The sequence below is a fragment of the Microcebus murinus genome, chromosome 13 (assembly GCF_040939455.1).
Source record: "Microcebus murinus isolate Inina chromosome 13, M.murinus_Inina_mat1.0, whole genome shotgun sequence".
NCBI classification, from domain to species: Eukaryota; Metazoa; Chordata; class Mammalia; order Primates; family Cheirogaleidae; genus Microcebus; species Microcebus murinus.
In genome coordinates this window covers 10,619,949-10,640,603 of record NC_134116.1, presented here as the reverse complement: position 1 = coordinate 10,640,603, position 20,655 = coordinate 10,619,949, and the positions used below count along the sequence as shown (strand labels likewise).

At 40.3% G+C, this 20,655-nt stretch overlaps 1 protein-coding gene across 2 annotated transcripts in view; it reads right to left on the bottom strand.

Annotated features, from left to right (window-relative positions):
* Nucleotides 1-20,655, bottom strand: part of NALF1 (NALCN channel auxiliary factor 1) — a 620,077-nt gene that overhangs the window by 12,937 nt on the left and 586,485 nt on the right. For both annotated transcript variants that reach the window (XM_012751853.3, XM_012751854.2), the window contains exon 2: nucleotides 17,546-17,717. In XM_012751853.3, the coding sequence (XP_012607307.1) occupies nucleotides 17,546-17,717 (172 nt within the window). The remainder of the gene's footprint in view (nucleotides 1-17,545; nucleotides 17,718-20,655) is intronic.

Below are 20,655 nucleotides of genomic sequence, written 5' to 3'. Positions count from 1 at the left end.
ATGTGGGACAAGGTAATGGCTTCAAGGCATGTGAACACCCCATAAATAGACCCTCGCTTGAAAAATATGTCTTATTTTCAAGAAGTTAAGGGGAAATATTTTCTTAATTCGATTCACCATTTTTTGAAACATTAAATGTTAAAGTAAAAGGTTAAGATTTTAATCAAAAAATTTTTACCCAAAGCAATTGCTAAAACTTAATGTTGATGATATTCTGACACTAAAGGAAAGCAGCGCTCTTTTAAAGCAAATATACTAGAGCAGTTTATAGACCAGAAAAGAAAATCATATGTTTTAGAGTCAAAATTAAAATTTAACCAGAAGAATATCAGCTAGACTAATTTGTCACCTTTATTTTTCAGATTTGAATTGAACGGACTTCCAGTAGTTCTAAAGTTTGAACTAAACATTCAAATGAAAATAAAGTAATAAATGAGAGCAATTTTCAAAAAAGAATGACAAAAAGTTTGGCAGTAGTGACATCCTGGAGAGCAGGTAGGTAGAGTTTTGGGTGATGGGGTGTAGGTCCGTTGGAAGAGGTTACCACTAACTAGAATCGCACAATTTCACTGGATATAGTTACGGTCACAGTACTGTCCACTGAGTAATAGAAAATAGTCATTTAGTTCAGACCCTGGCATGTCAGTTGCTAAACACAATGTCTCAGGCAGCATGTTATGTATTCCCACAGTTATAGGGCCAAGTACAGTGGCACAATTATGAATCGTTTTATTTGGTGGCACCTTGGATTATTTCTCTGTTTTTCTTCTCGGTCACTGCCCTCTGCGATCATTGGTTTACATCTATTATTGAAGACACAGGACGCTATAAAATTTTAACACAATGCAAAGAAGTTCAATAACACTCACTAAATAGTCAAAAGAATGAGTTTAAAATGATAAAGATACAATATTGGAAAATTGTTCTTATTTTTTTTGAAAAATAATAGTATTTAACACTCAGTTATAACTCTTAATTGGGAGACCTAGAAGCCTTATTTAAAGGCCTAGAATATTCTTAATAATGACAAAAGTATTCATTCTTACAATAGTTTAGATATCTGCTATCTTTCTGCAGATTACATTTTTTTTTCCAAAAAATATCTGGATAGTCAGAAGACCTATTAAAGCTGAGAAAATATGAAGAAAAGCAAAAAGTAGTTCTTGAAGTACATGTTTCCTAGAGGTAATACAATATAAGCTAATGTGTCGAGAAGCTGGGCTCCTAGGGTCCCTCCACTTGGCATTTATGATACATCAGTCATTCTACTTCCTGTAACTAAAACAGCATTCTTAAAATTCTGTGTTTCCTACAGGAAATAAAGATTCAGGAAAATGAGAATGCGCACGAGTGATAACGAAAGAAACAGAAAGACGGAGAGAGATAGAGAGAGAGATTATATATTGAACAAAGAACCAGACATTAAAAGCAAAGTACAAAAGAAATAAAAGGACCATGTAAAAAGTTCAAACACTAGTATTTAAAGAATTGAAAAAATAATAATGTGGAACATTTTACTTATGAAAAAGAAATATCAGTTATAATACTCTATGTTCACAAAAGAGTAAGAAAATGAGCAGTATAGTACACTGCTGGTGAGAATCTTTGTAGTTATAAACTTTCTGAGTTTTTGGCACTAAATGTCAAAAGATTAAGCTTTTGCATGCCATTTGACCTCTCCATTCGAATTCAAGGAGTTAATTTTAAGGAAACAAGAAGTGCATGGAAATAAGTATGTGTGTAGATATTCATGGTAGCAAAAAAATGAAGATAAAAAATATTCTATAATTGGTAAAACACATAGGTAATTTATGTTATACTAATATACTGTACTATTACGCAGACATTAAACAATGCTATGAAAACATATTTAGTGATCTGAAACCCTATTCATGGTATAAAATATTATTTTCCCCTTGGTGGTAGATTGCAGTCTTCCGTACTTTCTTTTTGCTTATCTGCATTTGCTAAATATTTATGAATGATTAAGCATACATTTCCTAGTCTAAATACAACACTAAACATGACTTTACAGAAAGGATGCAGTGGCTTTTTGGGATATTTGATCAAAATGGTTAGATTTTCCAAGACACCAGGTTTTACTGTCTAAAGTAGGCAGCACTACAGTGCTTACAACGAGGATGGTTTGCAGTACGTTATTCTTATTAACAACAACCACCACAAAAACACAAGGCTGGTTTGGGCTTTACTCAGCCACTTACCCGAGGAGACCTGCAGGGAAATTCAGGTGGGTTTCCTTGGTCTCACTGGTGACAAAGACATACAGTGTAGCAGGCAGCTGTCGCTTAGTGTACTAAACATCTATTACCCCTTCTGGGAAAAGCACCCAGATTTTGTGGTGGGGAGCAGTCCTCCCGACTCCATGAGTGCAATTCAGGTGGGGCTAATCTAACCCCCTCCCGCCGGCAGGAAGGCCCCGGGTTAGCCTAACTGACCAGAGAATTCCATTCTCTCGCTACAGTGACTGCTCAGGTGTGGGCACCCAAGTTAAGCCAACACCTCAGAGAGGAGCCTCTGCAGATATTGTTGGGAATGAGGAAAATCCTCCTGCAATTTCTAAACTGAGAGATTGAGACCTGTTTCTGCTGCGAAAATAAATCAAGAAAGAGAGAAGCAGAACTCAGACATAGGAAGAAAGAGACTTCCAAGCTAGAGTTGCAGCTGTAACTAGAGAGAACTAGAAAGATCTATTTATATATCCATACCTGTGTCTAATCTCTCTCAGTATTTCTATGCATCAATATATCTCAACATATATGTCTGTCTAATCTATCATCTGTCTAATGAATAATATACATCGTTGTTTAGCTCTGTATTTTTTAATTATATGAACCAATGAATAGTCTTTTTTAAGTCAGTCTTTGTTAGGTTTCTGCCACTTGCACCAACACACAGAGACATTGTGAAGATATAATGAGATAGGTCATCTTAAAAACTTGACTGAATGCCTTGCACAAACCAAGCACTCAAAATTAGTAGCCAGTAATAATGATAGTTAACAGTTATATTGTAGCGGTAGTAACATATATGTATACACAATAAGGCTGCTCAAAAGCTATGAATTAAATAAATGTTCAGCATGGATTTTATTCTTTGCTTGGGAAATAATCTGTTTAATACTGAGGAAACTTAGTTTCTCTGTATCTCCTTTCGCCTTTCTACATCTATACATTTGTGATAACACTCTCCATACTTACTTTGGAGATTGTTCCCTTCCCTCTATCCTTTCTTTTTGTTTGTTTGTTTTGTTTTTGAGACAGGGTCTTGCTCTGTCACCCGGGCTAGAGTGCAGCAGCAGCATCACAGCTTACTGCAGCCTCAAGCTCCTTGGCTCCAGCGATCCTCCTGCCTCAGCCTGAGACTATAGATGTGCACCATCTCGCCTGGCTAATTTTTAAATTTTTTTGTAAAGATGGGGTCTCACTATGTTGCCCAGGTTTCCTCTTTGCTTTCTTAATACTTGTAAAGGCTCCAGGCTAGTGTTTATTTAACTTGTTTACTTCTATAGATGAATATGCACATCACAGGTTATGAGCCACATCTATTAATCCTTCTCGTATCACCCATATCCAGCACAATGCCCGGGCTACTGTAGGTGTAGTAGGGAAAATGATGTCCCCCTCCAAAAAATGAGTCCTCATGTTAATCCCCAGAACCTAGGCATATCTTATGGCAAAAGGAATTAAAGATTGCTTATCGGCCAACAATGAAATAATGATATTACCCTGCATTATCTAAGTGGGAAGAATCCAATCACATGAGCCCTTAAGTGGGAAGAAGCAGGCAAAGTGTGTGTGAGGGAGACAGACGTGGTGCATGAGGGACTCTACACCACTGCCGACTTGGAAGATGCAGGAAGGGAGCTGCAAGACAACGCATGTGGTGGCTTCTAGAAGCTGGGAAGGATCCTCAGCTGACAGCCAGCCAAAAAACAGGGACCTGGGATCTAAAACAGCAAGAAACTGAATTCTGCTGGCAGTCTTCAAGATCTTTTCCTAGCTCTTCTCTAGACTTCTCCTAAATCCTCCGGAAAGGAACGGAGCTTGCAGACATCTAGGTATTAGCTGGGTAATATCTGTGTCAAACTTGTGACCCATAGAACTATAAAACAATACATTTGTGATGTTTTAAGCTGCTGAGTTTGTGGCAGTTTGTTAAGGCAACAATAGAAAACTCATGAAATGGGTCTTTAGCAAATGTTTGTTGACTGAGTGAAAATTTAAGAGAAAACACTTAGGAGAAAAGGAGGCAGAACACACTTCGTAGTAGGAAAAGTATAAAGGAAAAAGAATATGGAGTTACAGACGTTCATCACGTTTATTTTTATAAATTGCTCCCTACTACAGCAAGTATTTTATAATAAAAGTGGGGAAATCATTTATAACTCTCTGGAGTCAAACTAGTAATGAGAAAGTCATAATTAAGAGAATGTCAGCTATTCCACTTACAGAATAAAGTTTTAGTGAAAAGAAAAAGTATTATTCACAAAAACCAAGATAGGGAAACAACCTAGATATCCATCAATGGCCAAATGGAAAAAGAAACTGTTACATATATGTTTTATATATATATATGTGTGTGTGTGTGTGTGTGTGTGTGTGTGTATGAAATATTATTCAACCTTTAAAAAGGAGGAGATCTGCCATTTACCACAACATGGATAGACCACGAGGACATTATGCTAAGTGAAATAAGGCAGACACAGAAAGAAAAATATTGTATGATATCAATTCTATGTGGATACTAAAAAAAGGGTCCAGTATATAGAGATAATAAAACAGTGATATCTAAGGTGTGGGGCAGGGGGAATGGAGAGATGTAGGTCAAAGAATGCAAAGTAGCAAACATGTAAAATGAACAAGTTGAAGGATCTAATGTAGAACACGAGGACTATAATTAATAATAGTAGATTGTATTCAGGATTTTTGCTAAATGAGTAGATTATGGCTGCATTTGCCAAGGTGGGGAGGTTGCAGGTAGTGGGAATGGGTAACTGTTAAATGATGCAGGCATTAATTTGTCCCACTATAGTAACCATTTTCATATATATATATATATATATATATATATATATATATATATATATGTGTGTGTATGTATGTATATACATGCTATGGTCTGTCCCCCAAATTTCATGTGTTGGAAACTTGATATCAAATTCATATGTTGATTGGAGGTAAGGCCTTTGGGAGATACTTAGGGTTAAATAAAGTCATCAGAGTAGGGTCCCCACAATGGGACTGGTAGCTTCATAAGAAAAGGAGGAGAGATCTGAGCTGCAGCCATGCTCTTGCCCTCTTGCAAGATGTGGTGCCTTCAGCCCTGCTATGGTGCAGCAAGAAGACCCGCACCAGGGCTGCCTTTTGACCGTGGACTTCCCAGCCTCTAGAGCTGTAAGAAATAAATTTCTTTTTTTAATGATTTTCCCAGTCTGTAGTATTCTGTCAATAGCAACAGAAATGGGACTAAGACAACGTATCTTGTAAAATCATGTTGTATACCTTAAATATACAAAATAAAATTTATTTTTAAAAAAGAGTACAGGCCGGGCGCTGTGGCTCACGCCTGTAATCCTAGCTCTTGGGAGGCCGAGGCGGGCGGATTGCTCAAGGTCAGGAGTTCAAAACCAGCCTGAGCAAGAGCGAGACCCCGTCTCTACTATAAATAGAAAGAAATTAATTGGCCAACTGATATATATATAAAAAAAAATTAGCCGGGCATGGTGGCGCATGCCTGTAGTCCCAGCTACCCGGGAGGCTGAGGCAGAAGGATCACTCGAGCCCAGGAGTTTGAGGTTGCTGTGAGCTAGGCTGACGCCACGGCACTCACTCTAGCCTGGGCAACAAAGCGAGACTCTGTCTCAAAAAAAAAAAAAAAAAAAAGAGTACAGAAAAACAATGGGCCAACCCAGGCAGAAAGTCAGATGTCCTGGCTTCTACTGCTGGCTTTCTTGTGAACTTGGGGAAGCTACTTCTCTATTCTTCAAGTTTATTTGTGTGCTAAATTTATTTGTTGAACTATCATGTTAAAGAACTATGATTGAGATAGCCACCGACTACTCTTTCATTCATGGCTGGTGTTCCTAATTGGTCACTGAATCCATTCTCATTTCTCAGTCCCCCTATGGCCTGGGCCCACAGTCTACAGCATCAGAAATGACATCCACCTGCTAAATCTGGAGAGCAACTGGGCTCCTTTAATCTCTAAAACTCTCAAGATTTTACATATGGAGTTTCTCCAATTATATGCTTACATTTGCTTTTGTGTGTGTGTGTGCTGATTGGTGGAGCTCATGATTTCTAATAAATGTTATGTCTTTCCTGATGGAAATTTCTCTATCCTTTTAAAAGTTATATATCTCTCTGTGGAAAGAATAATAGAAATGAAGAGAGATGGAAACCATTTTTTTTTGTAAGTATTAAGGCTGGGAATTTGAAAGCTTTCCAGAAATTAAGTAAAACTGTTATATAAAACTATTAGTCTGTTTCCTTTCAAAACCACAGGAATAGTCATAAAATCAGTGTAGAAATGATGGAGCAAATGAATTTCCAAATGGAAGAAATGTTTTTAGAAATAGAAAGTTTATTTGGCAAGAGTTTTTTTTTTTTTAACTTTTTTCTCTTTAAATGGATTTTTTTAGAACAGTTTTAGATTCTCAGCAATATTGAGCAGAAAGTACAGAGAGTGGGAGTGGCTGGATTTTTCAAAGGAACAATTCACTAACTGCAGTTTCCTGAGATGAAGGGTTTTTAGATTTAGGTCTACAGTCTTCCCATTATTGAACAATGATTAATTGGACATAGCACACACAATAGCATTGCAAATGGATTATGGTTCTAAATTCTTTCAAAAGGATTTTCATAAAACTTATAAAAATAACTTTATTTTACAATTAAAGATGATCTGCAATGTTAATACCCTTTCTTCGTTATTATTCTTTCCACATAATTACTATCCTTTAAATCCTCTTGGCCGAGTTCTCTCATCTCCTGTATAATTCCTTTTTATCGCTTCCTGTTCTCTAATCCTCTAGAACATCTGAGGCACACAAAAAGTGTCTTCATATAAGAGTCAAAATGTATTCTTTTCTTGAGCAAACAATATGGAATGTGCTTGTTTCATTCCAAAATTGCAAGGTATTGCTCATCGTACTAGTCTGCTAGGGCTACCATAGCAAAGCACTGCTGACTTGGTGGCTTAAACACCACACGTTTATTGTCTCACATTTCTGGGGCTAGAAGTCCAAAATCAATGTGTTGGCAGAGTTAGTTCCTCTGAGGGCTTGAGGGAGGGATCTGTTTCTGGCCTTCCTTTTTGGCTTATAGAGATCCATCTTCCCGCTGTCTATCCACATTGTTTTCTGTGCATCCACATTTCCCCATTTTATAATTACATTGTTATGGGTTGAATTGGGTACCCCCCAAATTCGTATGTTGATATTCTAATCCCCAATACTTCAACATGTGAATATATTTGAAATAGGGCCTCTAAAGAAGAGACAGGTGGCTCGTAAGGTGGGCCCTAACTCAATGTGACAGTTGTCTTCATAGGCACAGGAAACTCGGACACACAAAGAGACACCAAGCACAAGATTTCATGTGTTTGCAGGAAGGAAAGACCACGTGAGCTCACAGGAAGAAGGCGGCTGTCCACACACCAAGGAGAGAGGCCTCAGAGGAAGCTAAACCTGCTGACACCTTCATCTTGGACTTCCAGCCTCCAGAACTGTGATAAAATTAATTTGTGGTGTTTAAGCCACCCAGTCTGGTATTTTGTTATGACAGGCCAAGCCACTAACACACACACTAATCATGTTGGATTAGGGCCCGCCTGGATGGCCTCATTTTAATTTGATTACCTCCATGAAGAAGGTCACGTTCTGCCGTGCTGGCGGTTAGAATGTCTACAAATGAATCTGGGGAGCCGGGGGACACAATTCAACTCATAGCGCTCAATTTGGGGTTCCCATTTCCATAAAGTTAGGTGTCACATCCTATATTAGCAGTTTTCATTTTTGAGTTCTGCTGTTCCAGGTCGTGCTGCGTGCTTGAGTCGCGGGCGACTGCGGGACTGAGTCCCGCTTCCCCTGCACGGACTGGGGGGTGCGACGTGAGGGCCAAAAATGGCTTCAGAGGGAAATGCTGACGTGCTTCCTTTTGACTCCAAAGCCAGAACATTTTGCTAACGTGCATCGAACCGCCAGCCCCTTTTCTATGACTGTCATAGCACCCCTGCACCTGCCCACCCTGCAGGGCGCGACTGCCACCTCCCTGCCCGCCTCGAGCTACCCCTCCCACCTGGGAAGCCCTGTCTTGCTGCAACCACAGGGACTAGCGCCGATGCCCCCATGTTGCTAGCCATTAATTAATCAATTCAATATTTGTTTACTGAGCACAAACTCTGTATCGGACACTTCTTCGGCATCCCTGGGGGTGCAGCTGCCAGCAACATCAGTTCTCACCCGAATCCAACGCACCCAAACGGCAAGGAGCCGCGCGAGTGGCGCTATGATTACAACAGGGCGGGTGCCGCAGATGGGGAGGTGCAGGCTTGAACCCGCACAGGCTTGAACTCAGCCTGGGGGGCAGAGAAGGCCTCCTCCCCGGAGGGGCAGAAGCCTCAGGATTTGGGGAGGGTGCACCAGCGGAGCAGACTCACGGTTAGATGACGGAGGGCTGGGCTCCTAAGGGGAGGGGACACGGGGTCACATCAGCCACGCCAGGAGCTGAGGGACGCTCCCGGGAAAGCGGGACGCTGAGGCAGGGGCCTGGCCAGCGCGGGGAGGGCCGCGTGGCGGGCGCCTGCCGAACGCCCGGCGCAGACGCTCTGGCGCACGTGCACCGCACGGCGCACACTTACTTTGCAGAAGCAATCACGGGCTGTAGTGAATGCTGGAGCAACGAAAGTACCCCCGCCACCCCCGTGCACTGCATTTGACAGCAGAAGGTCAGAAATAAACTGAATGGCCACGAATCAGGAACTGAGTAAATGATGAGGCATTGCTAACCGAGGGCCGCAGTTGCCAGTTGGGCGGGGACAGGGCAGACCTGACTTTCGCTTTCGCATCTCTCAGACTTTGTGTCCCCTGTGTGTCTTGCCCATTCAGACACAAGGAAACACGGTTTATTTCAATGTCTCAAGAGGGCGTGACATCACCTGCCTTAGTCCCCGCGACCTCGGAGTGCGCCCGCCGTCTCGCCCCTCCTCGACTGCGGGTTGGCTCTGCCGCAGGAACCCCGAGGCCCGGAAGGCGCAGTGGGGCTGGGGAGGGTGGCCGGTCACGGCGCGGTTCGAGCGGTGGAAATGCCTTTAGACGCCGGCAGACGCGCACTGCAAGAGCACGGGTGGCTGGCGAGAACTGTTTTGGCTTTGTATTTGGTTCTCGGAAACTGGCCTTCCCATTGGATATTTTTGGAACATTACAGGCACCTATCGTAGACCTCAGAGGAGACTGGACGGAACGGTCTTTGGCTCTTCACAGTTGAGAATGGGACTTTACATTTTAAAATGACCTCGGTAAGAAGAATTCATTATGCAATGGGGGACATCCTACCTCTGGACAAGTATTTGCCTTGTGGTTGGAATTATTTTAAGTTCCCTCCCAATGTTTGTTCCCAACTAAGGAAAGTTGGACTTTTTTGGGCTTTCCCAGTCCACGTTCACAAAGAAGGACTAAATAATGGCAGATGCCTCCAAGTCAAGCCCAGGAAACCTTTTCTTTTTCCCCTCAGATAATGAAATACTCAGTAACGGAAGGGTAATAGTGAAGGTTCCCAAGAATCCTACACTTCTAGCAGGAATGAGTGTCAGTGTAAGCCGGGAACTTTCACATTCTTTATGCCTCATTCAATCCCTCTTTTGACAGTACGAATTGGTCCATAAAGAGACAATATACCATATTTGGGACAAATCAATAAAGAAAAGCAATAACGTCATGAGGGACAGACTGTTGTCTTAAAATAGCATTCTGAATGTTTTATTAACTGAGCTTTGTATTTTCAAGTTTTCTTTTTGTGGAAGTTACACATTTATTCTAACTGCCTTAAACTGAACTCATTCCTTTCGTTTTTTGGAATTAGGTTTAAAACTAATTTTAAAGCCAGGCTCACACACTGATAACAGTTTTTATACCTAAAATAGTTCCTATTTTAATTACCTACATCACTTGTAAATTTTAGCTATTTTAATTATATGTATATATAAATTATATATAAATTAATTGTATAAATATATTGATATACTATACAATATCTATAATGTATATAAACGTATTTATACATATATTTATACACATAATATCTATAACACAAATTAGAAAAAAGTCATTTAGATTCATAACAGTATTCACATGAGCATTTTTTCTTATTTTAGCGTATTATGGGGGTACAAGTGTTAAGGTTGTATATATTGCCCATACCCCCTCCCCCCTCGTGTCTTAGAAACTTTGGCACTCTTTTCTTACCCTTCACACTAATATATGTGTGTGTGTATGTGTGCAACCTAAAATTCTCGCTAACCACTCTAAGTTAGCCATCTAAGCACAAGATTTTCCAGGAAACAGTGCACTAGGCAGTTCTTCTTTCTTTAAAAACAAAGAAAAATGGTATAGGTGGTAAAATACTTGTAACATGCATTTTTAATGTGATGCATGATGTCGAGAAGCCAGGGCGCGTTTGTTGAACTATTTAGACCTACAGCGTGAAGACTGCAAGCTGCAGGCTCAGTCACCTCCCGTTTAACCTACTGACTGACTTTCTCCAGCTGGATCTATCTCAGCAAGGAAACCTTTGCCTACAGTCTAATTTTGCGATGGGCTGATTGGTCATTTCCTGTTCCACTAGTGACACAAACGCTGGATAATCCGTAGGAAATGGGAGCTATTCTTGTTTCCGCAATAGCAGGTTTGTGGGGGAGGTTAATCCTGTGGGTTAGAAATAAACTAAATGGCCTAAGCTAATTCTATGTAGAAGCAACCCACCAGACTAGACGACTTCAGAACTTGCGCTTTGTCTAATACTGACTGAAGCTGTAATCATGTGGGACAATTTCATTGTTCAAAGTGATTCAGTGTCACAGTGATGCATGAAGTAAGGATAAATTCTTCACAAAGATATCTTCATTGCAGACAAAAGAGGTAAATATTCTCAATGAATAAGATTACTCCTCCTCTGGAAATCTCTTTGCCGAAATTATCCTTCCTAAACTGAAATTCCAGAATTAGAATTCTTCCTTCAGCTGACCACTGACCGCTACTGCAAATACATCTGAGTATTGTCTCTCATGGGGAAGTCAGGGGCCTGAGTTACCACGTGTACACTGTCACCTCCTTGCTGTAGAGCAGATCTCTAAATGTTTTGATTCAACTTCCACCTGAGCACAGGCTAACCAACTCAGCTGTGCAGCCACCTCTCCCTTAAAGTAGCATTTGATGAACTTGAGCAAAGGGTGGCTTTCCATGCAGACATGTCAGAGAGGATTGAGCGTAATTGCCAGACACAGTAAGACTCACTTCTGCTGCAAGGTTAGTAGGCGACTGTGGGCTGATGTCAGTAAGATCTTCCCTCAACGGCATTTAAAAAGACAGCTGCCATGCTTTTGCTTTGTCCACCCATGGTGCTCACTGACTTAGGGACAGGCCAGGACGTGACAACAGGCTTGGCCCTCGATGGCTCCCTGGAGCGGTGAGATCAGGGCTCACGGATAGAGCATGGATGCTTCCCAGGGCCAATTCAAGCCCAGTCCACACAAATGCCCCAGGCATGGTTTTCTCAGGTCCCCCTAGTCTAATGCATTTCATTTCTCCTCTTAGGCCAGGTAAGGTACAGAGACGAAAAGCAGAATAACTTGAACTACATCAGAAGTTCTCTGAAAATGGGTGGAGGTGAGCAAGCTTGTGAAGGACATGCTCATGCAATCAGCATGGCTGGGGCAGAGGAGTGTGCCCACAGCTCTTCCTGGCTCTATAGCAAGGACGTCCCAGGATGTGCGGGATGCAGGTGTTTTTCTCTCCCTACACTGACGGGTGGGAGACCCCCATTCTCCTCTACAGCCACAGCTGCCCTTCCGCAGGCACCAACAGGCTGGACCAGAGCTGGGCTCCGTCTAACACAGGCTTCTGCCCTCGCAGCCTTGTGACCTGAGTGTCCCTACAGGCTCAGCGCTGTTAGCCACGTGCAGAGATGAGGCCACGGAAGCCTTAGAGTGGGTGTGACTTTCCAAAATTCCTAGCCACTGATGGGATCCAGACACCATAAGTTCTACTGCAGGGCTCTTCCCTGCACGTGCTCCCTTGCAGAAGGCAAACTTGAAGGTGGAGTCAGGAAAAGCCATCTTAAGTGTGAGTGATCTATCTGAACGCAAATTTAAATATGTGTACTTGAATAAAGCTCAAAAGGACAGTGTTTTAATGGAAGATGTCCCAAACATATGAAGTTACTACATTTTAGTTAAGTTTTTTTTTTTACAACCTATTCTCACATTTCTTTATTTTATTCTGGCCATATTATCTTTCTTCATATTTCTTTTTTGGCCTAAGCTTTGATAAACTTATTAAAAGATTCTGCATGACCTCAAATGATGGTATAACTAGACCTCTCTTTTTTATTTTCAGAAAAAAAAAGGCCCTGCATTTTTGACAATAGTTGAACATATGCACACACTGGGGAAAATATAGAAATTTAAAGTAGTATAAATTAAAATCTATGAGAAGCAGGTTTTTTTTTTCTCTCCTAAAATACTCCTTTAATGAAAAATTCTTTTCCGTCTTTTAAAAATCTTTCTCAACTCACTGGGCCTATCAGAACTGGATTTTGGGAAATGTTTCCTCTTTCGTAGTTGTGAATTGTCTCTCAAGTGAACAGTAAGATGCAAAATATTTAAAATTTTCTTCCTAACTTGATCAATATGCAGATCAATGCGTTTTCTCCCGTCAGGTGATTTCGCGCTCTTGCTCTTTTAGGCACTCTGCAGTAGCTCAGCTGGCCACGAGGGGGCGCCCACCCCATCACATCATAATCCGCCTGTCAAGGAAAGGAACAACAGCGGCCCACAGTATTTTCCCAAGAGACAGAAACATAACCTTATTCTTGTCATAGCTAAAAAATGGAATGCAGAATTTACATAGAATCCTTAAAATATGTTTTATCTCCATTGTCAGTAACCCCCAGCAGACCAACTTTTACTTTTATTCTTTCAATAATTTCCCTGTGAAACAGAGGAGCACATCCTGTCTAGTCTGTTTTATCTATCAATCAGCTGGTAATTTTCTTAGTGTTTGTTACCATAGCAGCCACAGCCCTTGCTACTCTGCTGCCTCTGTTGTCTTCATCTCGGCTCACTATTACAGGTAAGCAATCAAGGATTTCTCCAGGGAACTCTAGAACGAGGCGAGGGAGTGGGGAGCAGGAAACCCATATAATTACCACAGTGACGGGTTGACATCGTAGAATCCAAAAACGACTTCCACCTCCTCACTCTGAACATGAAGAAACTGAGTTTCTAAAATAGCAGTGTGTTATGTGCAAAGAGCTTGAGAAAAGAACAGAACCCACCTTGAGAAATGTTAGCTCAATAATGCCTAACATTAAATGACAGGTTTCACCCTGACAGCACCTCAGAATGTCTCCCTAATTAATTTTTCAAACACTCCTTTAGTAATCTGTCAGTTTTATTCTTTAACAGAAAAACCAAGAGAGATCCCAGGCAAAGTGTCTTTCCTTTATCTCCTAAAACAGAATCAGAATTAAACATACGAGGAGATCAGAATTTAACAAAGCTGCCACCCAGGTTTGTGGTTAGAACATTTGGTCATGATCTTCTGTGACATCCTCAGTCAAAGACATTCTATGGTGATAGCCATGTGTTCTCAGATATTTCCTTCTGAGAATAAATTACTGGCTTACTAAGGATAATAGGCACATGAAGTAGCAGATGATTAAAAAGACATAAATTTATAAATAACTCTCAAATCTAGAACATGGGTAAGTAATGTGAGTGCTATAAAGAAATGATCCACTAGATTTAGAATCTAGTAACTGTTACCAAAATTGTAAATAACTCCTGATGATTTAGAGAAATCTGGAAGGTTCTGAACCTTCCAAATGATTCATTGACCCCAGAGGCTGATATTTACTTTTCCTGTCAATCATGGGAATCTTAAGCACCAGTACATGTCTAATAAAACTATGAGAGGAAGAACTTGAGGTCCTATAATTCCATATCCCTGAAATGCTTCATACAGGGGACTCTAAGGAGAAGCAGTCACCGTACCACTGGCTTGTCACTAAAATAAAATTGAATAAAATTGATCCTCACTTGGAGAACATGTGGCAACAGGTCATATGTAGTTATGCACTTACTGAATACTTGTTTTGAGGTTGACAAGACAAATAGGGTGAAGAATACTCAATAACTTAGAGGTAAATCTCTATCCTTCTGGAAGCTTCCAGGTGAATGCATTTCAAATAGTAGGAAAACCATTATAACAAAATTTGTTGAAGTTGAAGGAAACTCTATCAATTTCTTCAATTCTTAATGATAAATGATTATGTATTTTAGCATCTAGAATGGAAATAAAGCTATTTTTTTAAAGAGAGGAATTACTAGAGGCAAGATTCAGGTCAGTTTCCTTGGGGATTCCTTTTATAGAAGTGTGCTGGGTGATCGTCACCGTGCATAATTCAGCGAGGAAGAAATGCAGCAGGTTTGGTCCTCCTTGTGGACATGCCATGTCACTATGCGCTTGTCACCCAGGTGGCCTTAGGTGGGAGCTGCCAGCTGGGAAACTAGGAAAAGTAACCCTATTTCTCTTCTATATTTAGTGTAGTCCTTCCTGAATACAGAAGACATTTCCCTCAAAATGCATAAAGATACCTGAGTTGGCTCATATTCCCTCCAAACTTATTTAAAAGGTAAGTCATTTGAAAATGCATTTTTTGGAGATGAACCTCCAAAAATGTAAGACTTAAGAAGTTTGGGAACCAATGCTGCACATGTGGAAGTCTAACTAGTTGCCCTGGAAGCATGACAAGCCACTCGCCTCCATCATTGAACCAGTGGTCCTGGGAGCTGCCTTCCGTGCTTTTTCCATGATGGACACTATGGTGGGGCCGTGTCAGGGACTGTTTCCCACAGGGGCGAGGCAGCAGTGAGAGCAGCAGTGGAAATAGCTCCGTGCAGGCCCAGCAGAACATGCTTAAGGAACACCCATGACCTGGGCAGCAGATGGTCTCTACCAGCTACCAACATAGGTAAGAGTCTTCAAAGGGGCCTAGGTCACACCTTAGAAAAGAAGATTACTCTGAAAATTATCTTTTTCTTCAAGTAATTTTGCAGAATTCAGGGAAAACTGCCTTTAGAATTTATTCTGCACATGTTGAGCATTTTAGTAATGCAATGACTATGAGCCCAACCGAAAGTGGCATAAGAACAGTGAAGTTTCCAAATGTGCGGTGACAGGATTATCCCAGAAGGCCTCTAATGGCGATGGCATTTTTCTCTGGACCTTGTGATGAATCTCTCTTTTCCTCCCACTTTTTCTAAATGATGTAGCTATGGCTATGAAGAAGCTGTTTTTACTAAACTCAAAAACAATTAGAAATATAACTTAGATTCTCTAGCCATGTTGTGCAGAAAGAGACTTAATCCTATCTTTAGCATTCTGGTGGCCTTGTAAGTGTTTGGAGAAAGGGGATGGACATTCGAACATTTATTTCAGATTCACAAATACGGATAGAGGCCAGGAAAAAAACAAGATAAAGACAAACAATAATTTACCCTTCATTGGCTTTTTTGTCTATTTTGAGGACCTGATGAAAACTATTGACCTTCTCTGGGAAAAAAGCAATGTACATGTGAATGCACAAACACAACCTTCCCATAAGATTCCACGAGTTTCTCTGAAATGCTAATATCACAGGCATCTGACTGACCCACAGTCAAAAACTGAAGGCTTTATCTTTCTGGTTATTTATGGAGGGTTCCATGTGAAATTCAAAATAAATTAATAGCATATCTCTGACCCAAAGCAAGAAGATTTTAATTTCTTTCCTCCTTCCCTCCTTCCTTCCCATCCTTCCTACTGTCCATCTTTCCTATCTTTCTCTCTCTCTTTCCCTGCAGCAGAGAGAAGCTACATGAAAAATGATCTAAGAATAAAATCAGTAGAAAAACGACTGTTAAATCATTTTACATTTCATGGCCAACCTTCTGTGTACTATGGCAAGTGTCTGTTACTGATGTACCTTGGGCTTCTCCCTTGTCTGTGATCCTCATAGCAAGTCGATATGGTGTGTGTGTTATTGCTACTAGTTTGCTAGTGGAGATATGGTGCCTTGGAGGGAATGCATACTAGAAACCGAACGAAAGCCCATGTCTCTTAACTTTCCGTCAGATCTTCCTCCCATGATCTTGGACAGAGTAAGAAATATTCCTCCAGTTCTTTTAGGGTGGGCTTGTAGGAAAGAACTTTGATGGATTCTCTTCGGATAGCTTAATCATTTAGACTTAGAACAGTGTGGCTAATGGATATGTATTTAAAGGTTGATCTAGAAAATAATTTGATAAATTCTCATGCTGAGCATCTCAATATGTCACTCTGCTTTAGAGGAGATCCATGAAGTCTAATGTAAGAAGCGAATGTTCGTGTTTCTCCATACTTACGATAGTGTTTTATCTTTAAAACTTGAAAACTAAACATGTCACAACTAAAGCCACATAATTACAAGGATATCGCATAGTATTATTTTTATTAAAATAGGATATAGAGCAATAACTCTGATAACCACGACACCCTGGCAAAGTATCTTGTTCTCACTGTCTATTTATTGTTTATTTTTAAAAAAACAGACTACTCTTATCCTTTATATCTTATTTTTTGTCTAAATTATGTAATGCTTATAAATATTCAGAAAATGAGGGCTGATATTGGTGTTTTGCCCAAACTGTGTCTTTTTCTGAAAGAAGTAAACATCGTTAATGGAAAATGGAAAATAGAATTGTGTCTGGTCCGTGCTGTGTGGCTCTAATAAACACACACACACACACACACACACACACACACACACACAACTTTGGCAGATATTTCTGTGTGCTTTTAATACTTTTTTAAGATAAAATGACATAAAAATTCTCAGAAAATAAGCATGGGGACATAAACTTGTTACTAATTTGAAGAAACATAATTTTCCTGGCCTGATCACACCATCTGTTCTTATGTAATGGAAAGATACTACACGCAGAATCCAACCTACTTTAAGTCACATGTCTGTATACCTAGTGATGGGTAATATTTTGCCCTCAGAATGATCCTTCTGCAAAGTTAATCATTGTCATCTTGGTTCTGGCATGGACAAGGTGGCATCAAAGCCGAATCATTTGCAAACCAGTGCAGGGTTGCTTGCAGTGCTTCTATTAATGAAAGCATGGAAAACTACCAGCTGCATCTTCAAGGTTATGTCAGTGGAAGGAAACAGCAAAGCAGACATCACAGAAGAAAGCAAGACCGCGAGACTCGCGGACACGGTACCTGTGCAGATGAAGCTGGAGAGGCCTCCGTAGATGACTTCATCGTTGTCGGGCAATATAAACGGACACCTCGTCTGAACCTCCAAACAGTATTGCTTGCAAGGAATTGTCTTTCTGCAGTTAAACTGTGTGACTTCAAAATACTGGGAACAGAGCCAGGCTTTGTAGACAATCTGAAAAAAGAGAAGAATAAAAAATATGGAGAGATGGCAACACTTCTGACTGCAATAAAGGACATATGTGCGGCGAGAAGCATGCTGTGGTTTCAAGCGGATCATAAGAGAACCCTCCTTTCGAGAAAGCACAGTCACACAATAGCAGCTGCGAGTCATAAAAACGTAGCAAAGAAATTCTTTGCAGCAAAAGCAAAACCAGCGTTTGATTGAGCCCTAAATAAAATGCAAAAGGTATTTTTGGCGTTTAATTTACTGTAGCTCATTTGAACAACAATGGATTTAGGGAGGCACTGAAGTTTTCAAAGTCCAGTGACATACAAATTGAGAAAAATACTTGACCCCGTTGCTATGCCATCCTGGAGTCATTTACTGCAATGTGCAAGGTGCTGGGGTCATTGCCCCCGTGTGGAGCCCGCAGCTATGCCTCCCGCGGACACTAGATGGCGCTAAGGACCTTACAATGACGGGCTAGCAGGGGGTTAGCAGCCGCTGCTTGCTTAGAGCTCCGGCTCTAAGCAGCACAGAACAAGCAGAAATGGACATCTACATTTGTGACTCACACCGAATGCATTAAAAATCTCACTGTCTGAAAGCCCGGAAACACCCGACATAGATCAGACATAATACGCTGTAGTTGGGAGTAGGAGGTTAGGAGTAGGAGGGAAGCCAGATCAGAAACACAGCTTGTGTGTAGTCCACAGCAATGTTTGCTAGGCGTTTATATAATTTAATGAAATGTGAAAGGATTGTGACTTCATTAATCTCTTTGTTTGGGGTGGCTATTTGGGAAAATAAACATTTAAAAAATGCCTTTTTCTTATATAAGGGAATAAGCTGATCCTAAATAAAAATAAAACGACAAAAGTACCCATTTACAGTACAGATCGCTGAAATTCAGCTGCTTCCCAGGACCTTGACACTAATGGCTGTTGTTTGTTTCTAGGGCTAACATTTTTTCAATTATGTTTTCCCTAGAAGAATGAAGGACCTACATACAGTTCAATGTATCCTACAAGTTTATAAATACTTGATAACAATAGCAAGAAGAATAGGTGGTATTTACCAACTTTATAATCTTTTCTAAGCGAGTTATAAACATTTTTCTCCATGTAATTCTTAGCATAGACCTTAGAACATAACTATTAGTTGCCTTTTGCACAGGAATAATGATAAGTATTGGAAGTAAGTGGGAATTCCAGAATTCAAACCAAGGTTCTGTAGGATCCAAAGCCAGTGTTCTTAATAGTTATGCTAGGTTTAGTCTGAAAACTTTTAATAAATGATTTATAAAACCACAGGGGAGTTTGCAATAAACCTGAAATCAACATAGCCTTCCTTGCATGCCCTTGGTCAATGGGCGTTTGGTATAAGGAAGATTGTTTTGAATTTTTATTCATAACTTCTTATTGATTTGATCATAATGAAGCTATATTCTTCGATCAAGGTGCCTCAGTAGGGGTAGTATGGGATAAATATCAGATGTAATTTTAGATTCCTGAAGGTAATTTTTATTTGCCACTGTCATCCATGTTTCATAATCACCATCTAACATTTTGGAAAAACATACAAATAATTACAACTGGTATGGGTCACAGTATAAAAGTATACATTGAAAAATTGCACTAAAATACTATAATAGCTGAAGAAACCCCTAAAAATTTGTATATGCCAACTGGGAAACAGAGGCAGGGTGTGGGTGGGTGCCACGCTGGTGCAGATGGAGGGTGGAGGGGTGCTGTCGTGCTGTCAGTGAGGTAGATGCATCAGTTTCAGAAGAGGAAAAAATCAAGTGGTTTCTTAGCCATACGTAGGGGGAGTTGGTGATGTTTTTCAAAATACCATTTATTTTTGTGTGATCTGGCCTAGTATGTAATATAACATATGACATTTATGACATAAACTGAGCTGTGATCCAAGAATAATCCATGTATAAATTTGTGATTCCTGGTTTTAATTACCCCATTTTAGGTACTAGAGGAAGTTGGGTATGTTTACGTATGCAATTCTAACAATAAAATTCCATTATAAGGAAATCTCTCACCTTCTGCATATGTCTGACACCCTGAAGTCTAGATTATCTGTTTTCTTTTGAGGAATACCCCCTAAGTAAGTCTAGAAAACCGCATGCATTTTTTACTGGCCAATTGCTCCCTGTTCCCTCTCCTACTTCCAGTTTGCTTTCACACAATTATCCAGATTCAAATGGTTTCTGAACAGCAAGTCACATTCTGTACTTGTAAACTCTTAAGAAACACTCTCTTCTCTCTCACAAACAATGAAGTGTCACATATTAGAGTCTCTTGGGGTGTGTACACATGCTCTTTGCAATTATTTTCTTCAGCATTGCCCAGTTGAAACAGATCTGTTTTTATACCAGTTCCTTACATCGTATTTCAACCACATTTTCTTTGCAGACGTTTTTTTACTGCGAAAACTAGTGAGTGATCCAAGTAGTTTTTTAAAAATATCAGGTAGTATGTATGAAGAAAAGCGGTTATCATTTGCACAGCCACCAGCCGAATTCTGGCGCCCACACTGGCCATCACGCCCGCTCCAGGCAGCCTCTGCGGCATCTTCAATCCTCTCAGTTGACATCCAGGGCTTTGGAGTCGCAATGAGGATTGCTCATTTGAGTATTAAATATTTTCCACAATTTTAGTTCTAGGGATAAGATATGTCAGAATGCAATCGGGGGGAACTGTGTGAGTTGAGACAAAATGAGAACAGAGAAGAAATATTTTATTGTTACTTAAGAGATTAAGGCTGAGAAGCAGTTTCAGATAAGTAAAGGATTTATCTTTTCTCTGTGCAGACATGTTTATGATAAATGAGGCAAAGCATGCCCACAGCTCAAGTTTGTTAAAATATTTCAGAGTAAATTGAAAAAGGTTTGCATGGGAAGTAAACAGATTCTTCTCTGATTTTCAAAAAGATG